The sequence below is a fragment of the Ahaetulla prasina genome, chromosome 7, assembly GCF_028640845.1.
Source record: "Ahaetulla prasina isolate Xishuangbanna chromosome 7, ASM2864084v1, whole genome shotgun sequence".
NCBI lineage: Eukaryota > Metazoa > Chordata > Lepidosauria > Squamata > Colubridae > Ahaetulla > Ahaetulla prasina.
The window spans coordinates 42,029,070-42,050,078 of record NC_080545.1 but is presented as its reverse complement, the minus strand read 5'-3'; the positions used below and the strand labels follow the sequence as shown (position 1 = coordinate 42,050,078).

The 21,009-nt window shown below is 35.2% G+C and overlaps 1 protein-coding gene across 1 annotated transcript in view; it reads left to right on the top strand.

Moving 5' to 3' along the window:
- SLC38A4 (solute carrier family 38 member 4) overlaps window positions 1–20,104 on the top strand; it is a 55,282-nt gene extending 35,178 nt beyond the window's left edge. The window contains exons 2-16 of the mRNA XM_058191443.1: window positions 1,131–1,400; window positions 3,243–3,333; window positions 3,426–3,541; window positions 6,372–6,445; window positions 7,120–7,212; window positions 8,337–8,418; window positions 8,510–8,592; window positions 8,698–8,756; window positions 10,843–11,124; window positions 13,437–13,516; window positions 15,457–15,557; window positions 16,010–16,134; window positions 17,337–17,481; window positions 19,547–19,644; window positions 19,733–20,104. Of these exons, the coding sequence (XP_058047426.1) occupies window positions 1,282–1,400; window positions 3,243–3,333; window positions 3,426–3,541; window positions 6,372–6,445; window positions 7,120–7,212; window positions 8,337–8,418; window positions 8,510–8,592; window positions 8,698–8,756; window positions 10,843–11,124; window positions 13,437–13,516; window positions 15,457–15,557; window positions 16,010–16,134; window positions 17,337–17,481; window positions 19,547–19,644; window positions 19,733–19,834 (1,650 nt within the window). The 5' untranslated portion in view covers window positions 1,131–1,281 and the 3' untranslated portion in view covers window positions 19,835–20,104. The remainder of the gene's footprint in view (window positions 1–1,130; window positions 1,401–3,242; window positions 3,334–3,425; window positions 3,542–6,371; window positions 6,446–7,119; window positions 7,213–8,336; window positions 8,419–8,509; window positions 8,593–8,697; window positions 8,757–10,842; window positions 11,125–13,436; window positions 13,517–15,456; window positions 15,558–16,009; window positions 16,135–17,336; window positions 17,482–19,546; window positions 19,645–19,732) is intronic.
- The last annotated feature ends 905 nt before the right edge of the window (window positions 20,105–21,009 follow it).

The following is a 21,009-nucleotide window of genomic DNA, read 5'->3' as shown; positions in this document are numbered from 1 at the left end:
TTTTAAAACAGATTTTATTTCTATGACAATAACTGCTTTTCTCTTCATCCAATTTTTATTCTATTGAGAGATGATTATAACTTTTCATATAGGATGTGTAGTTTTTATGCCTGTAGTCATTTGATTTTCTTTCATGTATGTAGAGAAAAAAAAGATCCATCTTACATTTAGAACTTTTAATCTTCCTTCAGTCCTTCACTAATTTGCAGTCTTGTATCATAAAAGGTCAAATTAATAATACTTTTTGATCTTAATACAATCTTTCAATATGGGTGCACATTTGTGCACATGATTTATTATGCTTACACTCATCAAACTTTCATTATACTCATTATTGGATCTCTAAATGACTAAATCATTTTTTCTACATTCCTTCAATTTGTTCCCACCCATTTTTTTTAATTTTTTTTTGGTTTACATTTATATCCCGCCCTTCTCCAAAGACTCAGGGCGGCTTACAGTGTATAAGGCAATAGTCTCATTCTATTTGTATATTTTTTACAAAGTCAACTTATTGCCCCCCCAACAATCTGGGTCCTCATTTTACCTACCTTATAAAGGATGGAAGGCTGAGTCAACCTTGGGCCGGGCTTGAACCTGCAGTAATTGCAGGCTATTGTGTTCTAATAACAGGCTCTAACAGCCCGAGCTATTACGGCCCTTATTCATAACACCTACTAAAATAATGTTTCCCTTGGATTTTTTAAAATAACTTCCAGAATAATAATATAGAGAGAGAATTGGAATATTAGCAAGGCTTCTTCTGGAAGTTTGATAGGAATTCAAATATAAATGTTGGAGAAAGGGAGACTGTAAAATAAAGGATGTGAATTAATGTTGTATGTGGCATTTCTTAAACTCCCCTTGATCTTCTATTTTATTTTCACAAGATTGATGTCATGGGCAGTAATACTACTCTACGCTGTATTTAATGTCATAAATACAATTGTCAATTTTTAATTCAAGTGGGCTTGGATCCAGATTAGACATATGTAGGTTGTACATCTCATTTTGAAAAGAAACTATGGATAACATTTTAATTCATACACATTTTTCTATATTAAAATATGATTACATCCCTTTCCATTTCTCTGATTTGAGATTGGTGGTTTTTTTTAATTCTGTTATAGAACTTATTATTCCAAGAATCAACATCTTGTGGATGCAGAACCTTTAAACTGAAGGCCCAGTTCTGTTGACACTGAAGTTGCTTCTGTGTGTGTGTGTGTGTGTGTGTGTGTGTGTGTGTGTGTGTGTTACTGGAAATCATTGACTGCTCAGATGGATCGCCTGGAATTGCAGAAAGTCAACACAGAACTTGATGAGGAGAGCAACAGCGGAGACAGCACTGAAGATAATGATGCAGATATGGTTGATCCAGAGAAGGCTACTATTAGCAGGTAGGAAGCAATGTAGTTGCCAGAAAGTACAAGACCAAAACATGATAGAAAAGTAATAGAATTTCATTGGAGGAAGTCAGATGATTAAATAATTGATATTGTTGAAAATGAAAATGCCTGTTTCTACTTTTCCTGTAAAAGGCAACACCTGTATTTCTGGGATGGGATTTTTCCTACCTATATATAAAAAGAAATCTGCAAATTTGCCTGCACAGTTTAACACTTATTCTTAGTGTTTTGCCCAACACTTCGTTTCATTTATTATTAATGTTTTCTCTGAGGATTCTCATTATTACTCTCAAACTGATCACACATACTGTATAAGTTAATATTTGAAGTTACCAGAACCAATGCTCATTTTCAGATGACTCTCTTTCCTTGAAACCTGTTTAATGATTTGGACAGTACATTTGATTTTAAACTATTAAACACTCTGCTGCTGGAACTGTGTAATACAGGTAGTCCTTGATCATTTAGCAACTGTTTAAAGTTAATCCGCACTGAAAAAAGGGACTTATGATCAATCCTCACACTTATGACTGTTGCAGCATCCTCATGTTCTGGTCATCAGAATTTGGGCATTTGGCAACTGGCATGTATTTAGAATGGCTTAGCATCCCAAAATCATATAATCACCAATTTCAACCTTCCCAGCCAACTTCCAAAAAACAGTCAATGGGTAAACATGTCAGGCAAAAAGGACCAGGGTTATACATCAAGTTGCAGCACAGAATGTTTAGTCAAGCTTTCACACAAGAATCTGGTCAATTAATGGTCAACACTAAATTGGCACTAAATAAGGTTAAAGGAATTCAAGGGGAGCTGGACTTGCATCATTGGTGGCAATCTAAAGACTATAGACTGGCATAGGGCCGGGCTACTTACGGGACCGCCTACTGCTACCGAATACCTCTCACCGACCCGTGCGCTCTCACAGAGAGGGACTCCTCAGGGTGCCGTCAGCTAGGCAGTGCCGTCTGGCGATACCCAGGGGAAGGGCCTTCTCTGTGGGGGCTCCCACCCTCTGGAACGAACTTCCCCCAGGACTCCGTCAACTTCCGGACCTCCGAACCTTCCGTCGCGAGCTTAAAACACACTTATTCATTTGCGCAGGACTGGATTAGTTTTTAAATTTATATTGGTTTTAAATGGTTTTTATTATTTATATTGCTTTTTAATTCGGCTTTGTAGAATAAGTTTTTTAACTGTGGTTTTAGTCTGTATTTATATGTCTTTTACTTGCCTGTGAACCACCCTGAGTCCCTCGGGAGATAGGGCGGTATATAAATGTGATTAATAATAATAATAATAATAATATAAGCTGATGACACATTCAACTCCACGTCCTCATCTCTACTTGCTCTTCTCCTTCAAAGCCAAATCTGCTTAATAGCTGTGAGATTCACTTAACAACGGTGGCAAAAAGGTTGTAAAATTTTTACTTTTACTTTACTTAATTACAGGCATGATTTACTTAACAATCACCTTGCTTAGGTTTAAACCTAAACTTTAGTTTAGTTTAGGTTTAGCAATAAAAAATTGTTCCCAATTGTGATCATAGGTTGAGAACTACATGTATTGCTTCCCTTTCCCAACAGCTAATCTGTTTCCTGTTATAATTTATATTGTCCACTTTACTAAGTCTTAAGACTAACAGCCTCAGTAGTCAAAATGGTTTATCTGGCACTAAGAAAATTACATCTGTGCTGGCCATTTGTTTTATTTATGTCATGTTTCCATGTTATTTTATGTTATTTAAAGTTGGTCAGAACAATGTAAAGTTATTTCATTTTATTTTAATTATAAAGACTTATGCTTCATTTGCTTTTTCTCACCTTTCAGCCACTTTGTTGGTGATGATGCAGAAAGCCAAAGGTTTCTTGCTAATGGCTTCCTGGGTAAAAAGAAAATGGAAAGTTATACAGATGAATATGTAAGTTTATTGGCAACAGTTATGTTGTAGGCCTGTTTCTGGAGCAGTGGTACAATTAATAAATCTTCATTGTTTTTTTTTTCCCTCCACAGCATCCAGGAAATATTTCATTTGGTATTTCGGCATTTAATTTAAGCAACGCCATCATGGGCAGTGGTATCTTAGGGTTATCCTATGCCATGGCCAACACTGGAATTGTCCTTTTTATGTAAGTAGTAAGCCATGTTTTTTTTTAAAAAATGGTGAGGAAAATTAGGAGTATCTTATTTTGTGCCATAAGGTTCTTTAATCAATACGTTCTATTGCTGATCTAGTCATAGGATAAAAGACTCACCCCTTATGTCTATGGAGATTCTCAGTCATCCAGGTCATGGTTGTCCCAAAGGTGCTTTTTCAAGAGGCAACTGGACTTTCTGCTTTTTGTTTGAAGGCGTTTCGTTTCAGAGCTGCAGTAGCTTCTAGGATGAGAAACAAAATGTGTTCAAAGAAAAAGCAGAATGTCCAGTTGCCTCTTGAAAAAGCACCTTTAGGACTCACCCCTTATGCAATTGGTTAATACTAAAGTATTACTAATCCACTTTTAAAGGAATTGGGAGAGAATACAAACATGAAGCATTCTTATTTGATGAGAACTTTTTTGTGCTCAGGACAAATACAGAGTACAAAAAAAGCTAACAGGAGAAGCAATCCAAATATATCCTAATATAACCTTGTTACGAATTATCTCATATTCTTAACATATGAGAAACAATAAGATAGTAATTTCCTGTATACAAACCTGGACATGGCAGAATTCACTTACTTGGTACTGTGGCAAACAGCACATATACCGTATATACTCGAGTATAAGCCGAGTTTTTCAGCACGTTTTTTGTGCTGAAAAACGTCCCCTCGGCTTATACTCGAGTATATACGGCTTATACTCGAGTTTTTTTCTTCTTCTTTTTTTCACATTATACCGGATGGCGCAAACTTGGCGGGCTTTTGCATTAGCGCGGGGAAGCCCTGCCGGTGCAGTGAGAGGGCGGGGCGGGGGAGCCGCCAGCCTTCTCGGCTGAGGGAGGGAGGGTTTCCCCGACTGGTAGCTGCCTCATTTCCCACCCTCGGCTTATACTCGAGTCCCCAGTTTACCCCAGTTTTTTGGGGTAAAATTGGGGACCTCGGCTTATACTCGGATCGGCTTATATTCGAGTATATACGGTAATAGTAAAATCCAGTATCATTTCAGTCTTTGGGGCAAATCCAAACAATACCTTATATACTTAACAATCTATATCTGTTTTTCTCAAATGGAAAAAAGGGAGCCAAAAGTAAATGATTTAGAACAGATATTGATATCCTACTAATTAGATAGCTTGCCCAATGATGGGGCTGCAGGAGATTTTGCTTGAACTGTATAACCCTCAATCTGAAACTGTAATATGTAGATATAGACTTCTGTCATCTAATATCTTACTATGCCAAATGTTCTAGCAATGCTGACAGTAGTGACATACAGCTGACCTACACTATCTATACAGTGTATCCTTTGACGTACAACAGCAGATGTTTCCGAGCAAGTTTTAACTATAGTTAGATCTATCAAAGCAGGAGACAACTTTTAAAGCTGTTCCATTCAGCAAATGATTACAATTGTTTCAATCATGATGTTTAATTTGATGACTGGTCTACCAACAAATATTCTCTCAATACTCTCAGTATTTAAGACTAAAAAATTGATGAAACAAATATTCAGCAACAGGATAGTGAAGTTTTTAAAAATAGAATATTTGTTTAATCCTTTATTAAAAATTTAAAAATTGTTGCTCAATTAAAAATTGTTGCTCAATCTAGACTGGATTCTAGATTGAGACAAGGTTTAGACATGAGAGGAAAAAAAGGAAATAGATGTAGTTTGTCAATGGTTTTGTAACAGTAAAGGATAATTTTATCCAGGAAAAAATGTGCCTTAAAGATATTTATGTTAGTGTTCTTACTTTGGATGATAATTCAGTATCATAATCAGAAGAGCATAGATAAGTTTTGGAATGAACATTTTCCCATCAAACTCTTCCTCCCTCACACCATCAGCAACCTGTGAAAAATTTAGCACAAAAATTTTGACTTAAATCAAACAAGAATTCCCAATTATGCCTCCACTAGTCAACTACAACTTAATATCAGTTAACAATCAGGAAGTTTAAGCAGGAGTGTGAACAAATATTCATATTGAGCCGCTCTGTCCATATCAGCAAATCTGATGGTTTTTCTTATAGTGTTTTCTAAAAATGATAAAAGTAGAGAGATTTTTATTTAAAAAAAATAAATCCACAAATTTGATTTAAAAAATGTTAAAATTTAACTCTAAAGTACTATATATTCAGTGGTGGAATTCAAATAATTTAACAATCGGTTCTCTGCTGACTAGGAATGGCTGGGTGGGCATGTGACTGGGTGGGCATGGCCAACTCGACATCACCCACCATGCTTGGCCCCGCCTCCCAGCTGCTCACCTCAAAGGTCTCAACAAGATACAGTCTCTATTTATTTACTACTACTGAACATCACTTAATGATGGCAAGGAAAATCACAAAACGGAGCAAAACTCACTTAAATCTTGCTCAGCAAACTTGCTTTTGGCTCTTTTGTGGCCATAAATCGAGGACTACCCCTAGTGAGAACATAGGATAAGGAGCCTTACCTTGCTCACCCCTTTGGGGTGACTTTCAAGAAACATTTCAAGATGAAAGATTTTGGGCACAAGTAGTGGTGGTGTCGCCAAAGCTGGTGTCAGTTGGTGGGGCAGCCACACTTGGCCGAGGGCCACCAGAGGGAGGTGGGGAATCTGAACAAGGGTAGCGCTCCTGGCGAGAAGGCCCTTCAGTTGCTTCTCACACAAGGAGACAGATGCTACCCAGCTGCCTTGGGAGCGAGGGGGAATAAAGAGGCCACTTGGCAGGCCAAATATTCACTCACTCACTTATTAGAACTGGAAAGCCTTTATCCATAATTGTTTTTTTCATTTATATTTATATTTCCAATTTCCATATGTCTTTCAGAATCTTACTCTTCAGTGTAGCACTAATGTCACTCTATTCAGTACACCTACTACTGAAGACAGCCAAAGAAGGAGGTATGATTTACTTAATGTGGGGAGGGGGGAAATATTTTAAGTAAGCATATTCAAACTCAATATCAGGCTCCTTACTCTAACACTCAATAACCACAACTATTTTTACTATACATTATCATCAGTGCTATCATTCTACCAAGAAGATCCTCAAAATGATATGTAGTGTTGCTAGCTTCAGAAATTAACATTGAGCATTTACCAGAAACTTCTTAAATGTATTATGGCAGTGATTCTCAACCTTTCCTTCCCCATTGACCCCCTTTAAATGTCTTTTGTGCCACAGACCCCCAAAACATAACTCAAGATCTAAGTCATAACATTTCTTCAAGCCTTCATGGACTTCCTATGATGACATTGTAGTCCCCGCAGTTTCCACAGACCATAGGTTGATAACCATTTATCTTGGGAATCAGATGCAGCCAAAAGAATGTTCAGGTTTTATGTCCTTTCATTTCAAAATGGAACTGCATCCTTAGGATACTTTACCTAAAGTCTTCCTAAATCTTAAATCAGAGCCAGCATTGAATGGTAGCACAGTCACGTTTTAGTCAAATTTTTCCCTTTCCTAATTTTAGTCGGAAAATGTTATGTTTGTATTTATCTTAAATTAACCAGTGAGCTGTCATAAAGAGTCAAATCAAAACCTAAAATGCTCCATTTCCTGTTGGTCCTAGGCTCGCTAATATATGAAAAACTAGGTGAAAAGGCATTCGGATGGACTGGAAAAATTGGTGCTTTTGTTTCTCTCACAATGCAGAACATTGGAGGTAAGTTGGAAATGACAGTTGAGAAGGTTTAAAATAAGAATGTTTTGTCTAATGATAAAAATTGGAAACAGTTGTCTACCACTGATACCATCGTAATCTTGAATTAGATTTATTTTTTTAACTGTATTGCCAAACATGGTATACAAGTAATATATATAATTTGAATAGCTGCTGAAAACTAATTTTAGAGTAGCTTAACACTTGATATGGAACAATTGAAAAATGACATTTAGAAATGTAAAAATGGTGCATAATTTACATTGTCCAAGTAGCATTTTTCTAACTGAAATTACTGTTTTGTAATTTGGACTATTTATTATATTTGTATGTTGTCTGCATTTGCTATAAGAAATTCTGGATTTTCAGAAAATTATAGCATGTCATATGGATTGTGTGATTACAGAACAGTGTTAATCTATGACAAGCAATTGCTAACGTTTGCATGTGCTTTTAAATGCCTTTGGAGCAGAGGTGGGTTTCAGCAGGTTCTGACCAGTTCTGGAGAACTGGTAGCAGAAATTTTGAGTAGTTCGGAGAACCAGTAGTAAAAATTCTGACTGGCCCCACCCCCATCTATTCTCTGCCTCCCAAGTCCCAGCTGATCAGGAGGAAATGGGGATTTTGCAGTAACCGTCCCCTGGATTGGGGAGGGAATGGAGATTTTACAGTATCCTTCCCTGGAGTGGGGTAGGAATGGAGATTTTACAGTATCCTTTCCCTGCCATGCCACCAAGCCATGCCCACCAAGCCATACCATGCCCACCAAGCCACCCCACAGAACCTGTAGTAAAAAAATTTGAAACCCATCACTGCTTTGGAGATCATTTTTAAAAAAATATGACCATTTTGATCCTACTTGTTTAGGATTCCTGTCCTATACTTTTCAGTGGCGGCAACAACATCACACAAATGTCACAATATACAGCACACTTGTTTCCCAATGTCTTTACAAGTATGTTAACACCCAACATTGTTACACATCTCATAGCATTGTTCGTCCTCCCCAACTGTAAATTTAGCATGAATAACATTTCTATTTGACTGAAATTTTAATCAGCTGAATCTTTTGTATGTCCCTTTTCAAGCATCCTATTCAACTAAGATAACATGTTTGTTATTCACAGCAATGTCAAGCTACCTCTTTATTATTAAGTATGAACTGCCAGAAGTAATCCGAGCATTTTTAGGACTCGAAGATAATTGTGGGTATGTTTTTGCTTATGCTTACTTTTATATATTTATTAAAAACCATCTATTTATGAGATTCATTAATTCATATTTTATTTCCTTAAATTAGAGAATGGTATCTGAATGGCAACTATCTTGTAATATTTGTGAGCATTGGAATTATTCTCCCCCTTTCGCTACTAAAAAATTTAGGTAAGCAATTACTTATTCAAATATATAGTTTATCTTTAACTAATAGTAAATTGTACTATCATTTCATTTTTCAAATAACTATACATTTACTTATTATTTTTAAAGGTTATCTTGGTTATACAAGTGGATTTTCGCTTACTTGTATGGTATTCTTTGTCAGTGTGGTAAGTGTTTATACCAAATATAGAGAAAATGTGCACAATCTTTACATCAGCATTCTCTAATTGAACTCCAGAAGGTGTTGGAACAAGAAGTTCCAGACATCTAATTCCCACAACACTGTCAAACTATTTAGTAAGGCTGCATTACTATTATTCTTCTAATCTTTCCTATTAGCTGTCTCCTTTTCTACTTATAACTATAACTTTGTTGCTTGTATCTTTACGACTTATATTTTTATTTAGTTTACTTTGTTGTTAGTTGCGAAGTCGTGTCCGACCCATCGCGACCCCATGTACAACATTCCTCCAGGCCTTCCTGTCCTCTACCATCCTCTGGAGTCCATTTAAACTCATGCCTACTGCTTCAGTGACTCCATCCAGCCACCTCGTTCTCTGTCATCCCATTTAGTTTACTAGTATGATTTATGTTGCTTGCTTATTTAGTATCCTATGACTCTCACTAAGTATTGTATCTTATGATTTATGATGAATGTATTTTTATGATGACTATGATCATAATTTATCACTTATAGCTTTTATGTACATTGGGAGTTTATACACTGAAGACAAATCTCTTGTGTGTCCAATCACACTTGGCCAATAAAGAACTATTCTATTCTATTCTATTCTATTCTATTCTATTCTATTCTATTCTATTCTATTCTATTCTATTCTATTGACATAATCCCATCACCAATCTCTTTCCACTTATGACTGTATGACTATAACTTGTTGCTGGCAATCCTTATGATTTATATTGATATATTGACCATCAATTGTGTTGTAAATGTTGTACCTTGATGAACGTATCTTTTCTTTTATGTACACTGAGAGCATATGCACCAAGACAAATTCCTTGTGTGTCCAATCACACTTGGCCAATAAAATTCTATTCTATTCTATTCTATTCTAACTTTGAATGTTCTGTTGTAAATTATTGGTGCATGCATTAAAATGGCAAAAAGGAGTTGATGGGCACATCAGTGGCTCCATCTTTTTTGTGAAATTTTCTCCATTTGTCACCAGATAAACTAGAGCTATTATGACATGAACCATAGCAGTATAAATAGAGACTAAGTAGTGGTGTAAGCTATATTATACAGGTTAAACCTTTTCCAATTCTACATTCAGCAAAATTAGCTAGAATTCTTTGAGGAACTTTCACTTGTGCAGTTCTTTTTCTTTTGTTTTTTCTTTTGCAAAATTAAGGATGGGAAATCCTTTTGGAAGCAAATCTTTTCATTACCATTCTTAACCTCTCCAAACACAAAACATGATCCAATATCACACTGAAATGTGGCTATTTGGTACTGAAAATCAGCAGTGTGATAATTGAAGCATTGATCTTCCCAATCCAATTTATATCTTTTCTGTCCTCAAATATTAAAGCACCCCAAATTTAGCCCTGTCTCCTCCTCTAATGCCAAAATGATCTTTTATAATCTTCTGAGAATATTGGGAGGTGAAGATGGGGTCATGATCTCTCAATTACCATCTAATCCTAGAATATTATGTAGCAGCAGTATTATTAATAGCTTGAGAAGTAACAGAGCATTGACTAGGTTGCAAATTTTAATATGTTATACATATTTCTGTTTTTATCAACAATAAACCAAATAAGTTCAGGGAAATTTGTATATGCAAAATATTATTTTTGTCTTAGTTACTGATATCCAGGCTGGTTTTTCTTTATTGCATTGTTTTTCAAAATTGAAGTATCTCTGCAATTATAAATTGCATTAAATTAAATTAAATTAAATTAAATTAAATTAAATTAAATTAAATATTAAAAGATATACTACATAAACTTTAAAAATAGAGATCATTTCTGCCAAATATCCAATGGCTGTATTATTCAAAACCTGTTCATTGGATATTAGTGGTATGATATTCTAGCCACATAATAGCCCAAATCAAATTCTGGCACCATGTTATATGCAAATGTACTTGTTGTTTTACTTTTCTAGCAATGCAACATTGAAATGTAACTTCTGAGAAAATAGTAGTTGCAATGCTTTATAATGAGATCCAGTGCTTTCTGTGATAAATGAGTACATGTATTTTCTTGTTTATATTTATAATAATTTAGGTAATCTACAAGAAATCCCAAATAGCCTGTCCTCTCCCAGTCTTGGACAATAAAGTTGGCAACTGGTCCTACAATGATACTGCCGTTCCACTACATGTAGTGGTGTTACCAAATGATTCTGCTGATTTGGAATTAAATTTGATGATGGACAGCACTAACAAACAATATTCTTCAGTTTTTGAAGAAACCAAAGCTAAGCTACATCAAAGTGGAGTAGAATATGAAGCCCATGGAGAAGACAATGACAAATGCCAAGCCAAGTATTTTGTGTTTAACTCACGGGTAAGAGCCTGTTATCATATATCCAACAGAAAATAACCTCTATAAACGTTGATCTTCTCCATTAAAGAGTGCATTCTGGAAATTTTAAATATGTAAACTGTATTGGTCACTGCTGCAACCTGAATAGTGGCAATATCTTGTTGCATCATGCTTAGAAGTATATACAGTAGAAGCAATAGTCCCATAACCAATATTGTCCTCATTCGCCTACTTTCCAAATTTAACATAAGATATGTTTGAGTCACTTGCTTCCAAAATAGATCTCTGGATAGCACCTTCTTGGTCTAACTCTGTTCATCGAGGCTTCTGCTTTGCTTAGAGCTTTAACAGTACTAATTGCATCATAGAAACCTCTTAGGAACTTCAGGAAATTTTTATTTATTTATTTATTTTTGTCACAACAGTATACACAAACAAATGTCATAGATAAAACAGCATATCTTGAAGAATATATATATATATATATATATATATATATATATATATATATATATATATATATATATATATATAATTAAAATTAAGCATCGACTATATTAATTGGACAGAATGAAGGGAACAATAGGACAGGAACGGTAGGTTTTGTGCTCTTATGCACGCCCCTTATAGTCCTCTCAGGAATGGGGTGAGGTCAATAGTAGACAGCTTTTGGTTGAAGGTTTTGGGATTTTGAGTAGAGACTATGGAGTCAGGTAATGAGTTCCAAGCATTAACAACTCTGTTACAGAAGTCATATTTTCTGCAATCAAGTTTGAAGTGATTGACATTTAGCTTGAATCTATTTTTGGCTCTTGTAATATTGCGATTGAAGCTGAAGTAGTCTTTTATAGGAAGGATATTGCAATAGATGATTTTGTGTGTTAAACACAGGTCATGTCGAAGTCGACGGAGTTGTAAGTTTTCTAATCCCAGGATTTCAAGTCTGTCGGTATAAGGTATTTTGTTGTTTTCGGAGGAGTGAAGAACTCTTCTAGTAAAATATTTCTGGACTCGTTCTATTGTGTTTATGTCAGAGATGTGGTATGGGTTCCAGACGGATGAGCTGTATTCAAGAATAGGTCTGGCAAATGTTTTGTATGCTCTAGTTAGTAGTGTAGAGTTTTTTGAAAAGAAGCTGCGTAAAATTAGGTTTACAACTCTTAGGGCCTTTTTTGCTATGTAGTTGCAGTGGGCTTTGGCATTAAGGTCATTTGATATGAGAACTCCAAGATCTTTGACAGAGTGGGGGTCGTCAGTTAGGTAATGTCCATCAAGTTTGTACTTGATGTTGGGGTTCTTTTTTCCAATATGTAAGACTGAGCATTTGCTGGTTGAGATTTAGAGTTGTCAAGTTTTAGACCAATCAGAAATTAAGTCGAGGTTTTCTTGAAGGGTAGAAGTATTATTAGTGGTATTAAATAGTTTGACATTGTCAGCAAAGAGAACACAATAACTTGAGATTAAGTCACAGAGATCATTTATGTATAGTATGAAGAGTGTTGGTCCAAGAACACTACCTTGGGGAACGCCACTTTTGACAGGAACAGGATTTGATATAGTGTTGCCAATTTTGACCTCTTGTTGTCTGTTTGACAGAAAGGCATTTATCCAATTGTGAAGAGGTCCCGAAATACCGTAGGATTTTAGTTTAAGGAGTAATTTATCATGTACTACTGAATCAAAAGCTTTGCAGAAGTCTATGTAGATTGCATCTATTGCTTTTCCTTGATCAAGGTTGGTAGTCCATATATTTTTGCAGTGGAGTAGTTGTAGGTTACAAGACAATTTTTTTCTGAAACCAAATTGTTTATTAGATAGAAGGTTGTTTGTTTCAAGATGGAGTGTAATGGATTGGTTAATGATGGATTCCATTACTTTGCATGAGACACAACATAGAGAGATAGGTCTGTAATTTTCAACTTGGCTTGGGTCTCCTTTTTTGAAGATAGGGATGACTGTGGCTAGAGACCAGAGTTTTGGAAGGGAACACGTTTTGAAGGCTTTATTAAAAATTATGCTTAGGGGTTCAGCTATATTAATTGAAAGTTTTTTTTAAAAGTATGCACATAGTCCATCTGGTCCGATAGATAATGATGGTTTTAGGTTGCGAATTCAATTGCAACCTGAATTCAAATGAATTTTGAATTTGAATTTTGAATTTGAATTCAAATGAATTTTGAATTTTGAATTCAAAATTCAAACCTGAATTCAAATGCAACCTGAATTCAATTGCGAATTGAATTCAGGTTGCCCAGGAAAAAACAAGCCCAGCATTAACCAGAGCTGAAATCATTGTTTGTTTGTTTGTTTGTTTGTTTGTTTGTTTGTTTCAGACTGCCTATACAATACCAATTCTGGCATTTGCATTTGTATGCCATCCGGAAGTATTACCTATATACAGTGAACTTAAAAAGTAAGACTACTCACAGATTTCCTTTGACTTTTTTATTTCATAAAGACTGAAATGTTTGTATAGCAAAATATTACTATTTATTATGGTATATAGTGAAAGTTTGTTTCACTTTTCTTTAGTTTATTGTTAATTTCTCATTTCTTTATATGTTTTCATTTTACACAGGGACATCTGAGAATGCAATATACAAAATGGACAGGAAATTAATTCTGTGGTCACAACTGTCATTTTGACCCTCACCAAGAATACCCCTGTTCACATTCTTAATGCAGTATCCAATATATTTTAGATTTTCCTCAATAAATTTTGTACTGTAATAGTAATTTATTGTTTGATTAGTGTACAGGCAGTCTGCGGGTTAAGATCAAACTTGCAGACAATTTGTATTGATGAACAGGCTGCATATTACTAAAAATGGCAGACAGCCTTCTTTTTCATGTTGACAAACCACTGAAGCTGTGCAATGTTTTCATAAACCGCAGAAGCTGCACATTTTTATATACATCCTATTTTCAGTGATTTATGAAAATATTGCATTTTTTGATTGCCTCTATAACATTAGGGGACGATAAGCTTTCTTTGGGACACTGGTAACACTTCTGTTTTTGGATGTACTCAAAGCTATTGTGACCATGAAGCAACAGATCTTGAATGACAATAACATAATCCCACCTTCAACCATTTCAGCCAAATTTGTCAGTTATTTCTTCCTACTGGAGGACAAACCTACCTTTATCTCCTTTTTCAACTGGGTTTCCTAAGTAAACTATTTTCTCAGTTGTGGCATAGGATATTATTCCTTTGCCAGCAATGAAGTAAGAGTTAACAGATAGTCCTTATGCTTTCTGTGTATAAAATAACTTGAAGAATTGTACCATTTTATTCTTAATCTCAACAGAAAAATAAATTTCAATTATTATACTATTAAAGGTAAAGGTAAAGTTCCCCTCGCACATACGTGCTAGTCGTTGCCGACTTTAGGGGGCAGTGCTCATCTCTGTTTCAAAGCCGAAGAGCCAGCGCTGTCCGAAGACGTCTCCGTGCTCATGTGGCTGGCATGACTCAACGCCAAAGGCGCACGGAACGCTGTTACCTTCCCACCAAAGGTGGTCCCTATTTTTTCTACTTGCATTTTTATGTGCTTCCGAAACTGCTAGGTTGGCAGAAGCTGGAAAAGTAACGGGAGTTCACCCCGTTACACGGCAGCACTAGGGATTCGAATCACTGAGCTGCCGACCTTTCGATTGACAAGCTCAACATCCTAGCCTCTGAGCCACCGCATCCCTTTTATTATACTATTACAGTATTAATATTTCTAATCATCCATTAACCAGAGTTTTCTCAAGCCTCCTTAAAAAGAACAAATATAATCTCCAGGTATTTATTTTTAAATAAAATGAATAAATGAAGTGATATACATTAAATGATTCAGGAAGAAAGCAAAACATGGTGATGTAGGGAAATTTAAAGTTGCGAAAACTTAAGAATTCATTCCCACTTTACATTATAGTTTCTAAAGTTCCTTTAGGCATGATATAAGTCTGGTATAGATTTAATAAGCAAATGAAGCCATTTGCTATACTGAATACATGAAAGCTGAAAGAGGGGTTCTTGATATTCTCTGAGCTTGGTTGTTTTCTTGTAGATGTTTCATTATCCAAACTAGGTAACTTCATCAATGCTACTACTAGGTGTAGCACTTATGATGTTACCTAGTTTGGGTAATAAATGTCTGCATTAAAACATCCAAGTTCAGAGAGCACCAAGGACTCCTCATTTCAATCCTGAGCTACAAATATTCTTCTTTAATAGAGGTGAAAGAGCCACAAGGTAATCATCAGTCTCTCCCTCTCCCTCTCAGTCTTTCTCATATACACATAAAGCTACATGAATAAATAAACCTACTAGTAATTAACTGTCCATTGCTGTATTCTTCTTAGTCGATCTCGAAAACGGATGCAAAATGTTGCCAATGTCTCCATCATGGGAATGCTCATCATGTACCTGCTCGCTGCCCTTTTTGGCTATCTTACTTTCTATGGTGAGTTTAAGCTGATCTGAAATGCTCAACATATCTGTTCAGGTTTCATATTATTCAGAATCTGTTTGCAAGGAAACAGATTCTGAATAATCCTTGTAATAGCTATTTCCCTTCAGTGGGTTGTTGTTGTTTTAAAAAAATCAGCTTTAGTTTGCTATCTATAAAATCATTGTGCACAGTAAGGAATGTTATTTTACCTGAGCAATTTAAGGTTTCAACTTCATATGCTAACATCAAGGTATTGTTTGATTGTCTTCTACCATAGTTAATCCCTAAAACACGGAACAGATAACTGAATTCTGCCCAATTGCCCTAATGATGAACATATTGCAAATTAGTCTTCATGTCAGGATTTTTGCTCTTTGTTAATTCCAAACTGTTCAATATGAAGGTACAACACATAATGATGAAGTTGCTTGAGAAAACTAATAGAGAATGTTCTTTTTTATCAGGTAAAGTAGAAGATGAGTTGCTTCATACATATAGGAAGGTTTACACCTTTGACACTCTGCTCTTGATGGTTCGTCTTGCAGTTCTTGTGGCTGTGACTCTCACTGTACCAATAGTCCTATTCCCAGTAAGTTATTTTAAGCAAACTTTAAACAGTGCATCCATAATTGTGCTCTTTCCCCCCCTCTTGTAATCCACTTCAAGAAATTCAAGTGTAAAATAGGTCTGTTTTTTTTTTTAAAATGTAATGACAATGTGACATGACATTAAAAATCTTACAGAATATTACAGACAAAAATCTAGAAAAGTAAATTTAAGCACTTAAGGGGGCTATTTCAGATTTAAAAAAATACTTCAGGAATTGAATAAATGATCTTGATCTATTAAAGAAATTGCTCCAATCACCAGAGAACTCAAGGCTCATAGTTCCAGTTTAATGTGATAGCCAGCTATGGCCTCTTCTAAGATACTCCATTCTGAAAAATGAACATATACTAAGCATTATGTGACCATAAGTATATTATCTTCTCTTAAATAGGGAAATTCTTCCATTGTTGTGTTTTTCCTCTAAAATCCTGTTTAGGGAAATATATTTTGTTATTATCTATGGGTGCTACTATTTTGACTAAACTTAAGATCAGCCTTGAGTCTTAAATGCTGCTTATAGAAGAAATGCTTGTGGAAAAATTTATAACCTAAAGGAACAGTCTCCATGGTACTAAAATCAGTGAAAAAATAGCTACTGATTGTTTTTATAAACTCCAGGCTGATGCTATTTTTTCATGTTTGGCATCTGCACTTAAGACTTTTTTTCCCCTTTTAACAAGTCAAGTGACTTCACCGTAATGTTGACTACTAGAGCTACTATTAACTTTTTACCTAGTACGTATCCCTGCATCTACACAGCAGCTATAGAAATGCTGTCCAGGCTTGAGATATTTGCAGAGCAGGCCAAACAGAATCATATATCCACATTTATTTTTCAAGATGTCTCTTGCAGATGGAATGATGGAGTGAAATTATATTTAATAGACATATAGAAGAAGCAAAAGTCCTTGTTTTAGTAAAAGAAATTCTATAAATTTGACTGCTGCAACTATAAAGTGAATATAAAGATACGTAGTAGTAATAAGTAGAACTTATTTTTGTTATCTTTATATTATTTTTAACATTAGATATTCTGTATCAAAGTACATTTTTGTATTTATAAAACCTCAGGATAAAAAGGGCGTATTTATAAAGATGTAAAAAGGGGCAAAGGTAAAACATTTCTTGCTACAAAATGTTTAAAGGGCATAATAAAACTAAAATATACCATTTTTTTTATAGATTCGTACATCTCTTACCACACTCTTGTTCCCCAGAAGACCTTTCAGTTGGATAAGACACTTCCTCATTGCTATTGTTATTCTTATATTTAATAACCTTTTAGTCATTTTTGTCCCTACTATTAAGGACATCTTTGGATTCATAGGTATGAATGCTTCCTCTTGCTCTCATTGTTTTAAATAAAGAATATTAACATAGCAACATGTTCATTTTTGGCAAAACTCCTTTCTCTAACCTGGATATGCTGGATCTAGAATCCCTGCCAAATTATTGTGGACTCTGAGAAGTTGTTTTTTTTCAATAGAAGGGAATACTGGTAGCTTGGGGTTGAACTGAGGGGTTGTTAGTGCTGTTGGAGCTTGGTTGTTTTCTTGCAGACATTTCATTACCAAATTAGATAACATCATCAGTGCAAAACAACCAAGCTCAGGAAGCTGTTTTTAATGCAGAAAGGTAGAGGAGATTCCATCTTTTTATCTTGGTGTACTTGTAAGATGGGAATCAAAAATGTTAAAATGACAGCCACAACTATTTGACCAAAGCTCCACCCATTTGTTCATGCATCACAGTGCAACAGTGCAACACCTAGAAAGAAACAGTTCTTCAATTGTAAAGTAAAGGTAGCCATCTTGATTTTTTTCCCAACCACCCTTATGGTAACCCATGCTTCTATTCCTTATAACAGTTATGAGCCTTTCACATAATTATTATTGCATGGAGGAAGTGAAACATCCTCCTCTTGTTCAGTTGCCAATCCAGAGAAGACTCCACACAAAATTTCATATAAGATTGGGTCTAGATTTTTAGATTTCAGGATGAAAACTTTCAATTATTTCCACAAGTGATCAGGTTTTTGGATAATAATAGAATAATTTTGGAGGAGGGAGGAATGTGTAGACTCCTAGTGTGTTCTAGATTATAAGACCGGAAGACTTTTTAAAATATATTATCAGAGCCTTTATTCTTTTCTAGCATATCATTCTTGTATTTTAATTCCTCATTTTGTTTTGGTGTTGGTATTTATAGGCATTGTTATTTTCCTATCACATATTCCTATCAAATATTTTTCAAAATATTTTTTGAAAAGCAGACTACAATTTTGAACAAATAGATACCAATTCATAACAAAATGTCTAATTCTAGAATTTTCTCCATTGTAAGAAATATTTCTAATAGAAAAATAGACTCATAGATACATTCACAGAAATGTCAGGTATTGTAATAGAAGATTTTCATTGTATATTTTTAACTTCAGGCAATATAGTGTAATATTAAATTATAATATTAAATATGTATGTTCAGAAAACAGTAATTTTAGCTTGGTTCAGTCAGACTGGAACAACAACTATAACATTGAAAATTCAAATTTAGTATTAGGTCTCCTGGGCTACAAGAGAGCAATTGTTTCTTACCCAGCATTTGAGAAGAAATATTCAATGTATCATTTTAATTTTAAATGTTTAAGTGAAATAGAGGAAGGTTGGATGCAAGTGTTTGTTACAGAGCTGGGAATGTTAGAACCTCCAAAATTGGAGTAGTCATCTTATCAGGCTACAGCCCAGAAGTTGGCAAGCTATAAATCTCACCTCTCCAAACAATGAACCATCTAATTGAGAATAGGCAGGAAACATTCAGATAGATCAAATAAATTAGACTTTTATTATAGATATGAATTAAGAGACATGCACACAATAATTTATCTTCTGATATGTAAATAAGACAAAGTATTTAAATACTACTATGCTTTACAGCAATGTTTCAGCAACTTTAAGATATGTGGATTTCACTCCCGGAATTCTTCAGCCAGCACTAAAGTTGCTGAGATTGAAAAACATTGCTGCAAACTTTAAAGTCTTGGATATTTGACTCAATGGAGAATTGATTGATTGATTTATTTATTTAATCAAATTTATATACCGCCCTATCTCCCGAAGGACTCTCCCGAAGGATTGATGGTTTGCTTGGTAGTGTTGGATGACAAACATGTTTATATATTAATCAACTTTAACTTGTAAATGCTGGTTGCCACCTAGCTAGATTCAGCCCTTATCTTTGCAGAGAGAAAACAGTGACATATAACTTCGATGAAAGTGTATATATTGCAATGTTACTGTGCTTTTGAGAGAAATTAAGTAATAAGCCTCTTTTTCTTTTAAGCCCCTTAGCTTGCTTTCATTTCCCAAATAGTAAGACTATGTTTCCTATTGTAGGTGCCTCTGCTGCAACAATGCTGATTTTTATTTTGCCTGCTGCTTTTTATCTTCGGCTTGTCAAGAAAGAGCCTTTGAGGTCACCTCAAAAGATTGGAGTGAGTCATCCAGATTTTTTCAATTATTGAGCTAGGTTGTCGCTCTTCCTACTAATTAATTGTTTTTGCTATATTTTCCCAATTACAGGCCCTGATTTTCCTCATTGTTGGCATAATCTTTATGTTTGGGAGCATGACTCTAATTCTCTTGGATTGGATTTACAACTCTTCACATTCCAATCAGCATTAATTTGGAAGGAAATTGTTTGTTTTTCTTTGCCATCAAAGTGGTTGAATTTCATTAGCCATGTGCAAGCAAACAAACAGAAGACTTTTGACTAGAGAAGCGGACATTACTTCTAGTCAATGGCAAGATTCCAAAGACTTGTTAATATCACTAGATGGACCTAAGGTGGATTAAATCCCAGCTTTGGTGAAGGATGGTTATTTATGCATTATCATCTGTGCCCATTTTTTTGGACCAGGACATAATAAAATGTGAATTGTGAAGATGCCTGGATCTAATTATGTATATAGTACCCACAAAGATTGTTACTTTGGTTTTGATAACTACTATTTCTAGAAACTAGAAAAAAAGTTGGCCAGAAGTAGAGATTTTATATATATATATATATATATATATATATATATATATATATATATATATATACACACACACACACACACACACACACACACACACACACACACACAGAGTACATATAATGTATGTACATAAAGAAAAATGAAACTATTATTATTTTAAATGGCTAACTATAACTTTTATAAGTACACTCAAAAAAGATATAAAAACAGCATCAATTTCTGAAAGTATTCCACTTACTCATCAATAAATTACATTAATTATAGGAGTGCCCACTACAGAAAGTGAGCAAATGTGATAAATTCTTTATTATGCTAACTTTTAATAATATTGTTTATTACAAAAAATAACTGCTGCTGTGGGATGAAAAACGCCCCTTTTCTCTGCAGCTGTGGATATTCAGAATTGAGAATATTCAGGCCAATGGATAGTTACAAATGTGGTTGGCATTACATTCTGCCATCCTAGACAATATTACCTCTCGTCGGCCTCTATCTCCTATTTATGCCTTTAGTTATTATATATGCGATATTCTGCATTGGAACTCTTGCGCCTGCGAGGTGCCCCCGCCTCGCAGGAATGGCCCGCTTCTCTATCAAGGGCCGGCCTCAATGACGGGTCTTGGGATCCACAGAGGTGGCATGAGAAGAAAAAGAGCCTTTGGGGTTTTTTAGATAGGGCATTTTTAAGGGGTGGGAGGGTTAGGGCGGGTGTTGGGGGTAGCCCGTCGGGAGGGGAGCCAGTTCCTGCGTGTGCTCGCGGCGGTTATTTATTAGGTTTGGAGGTTATGGGGGGGGGGAAGGTGTTCCTTCTAGTGAGGG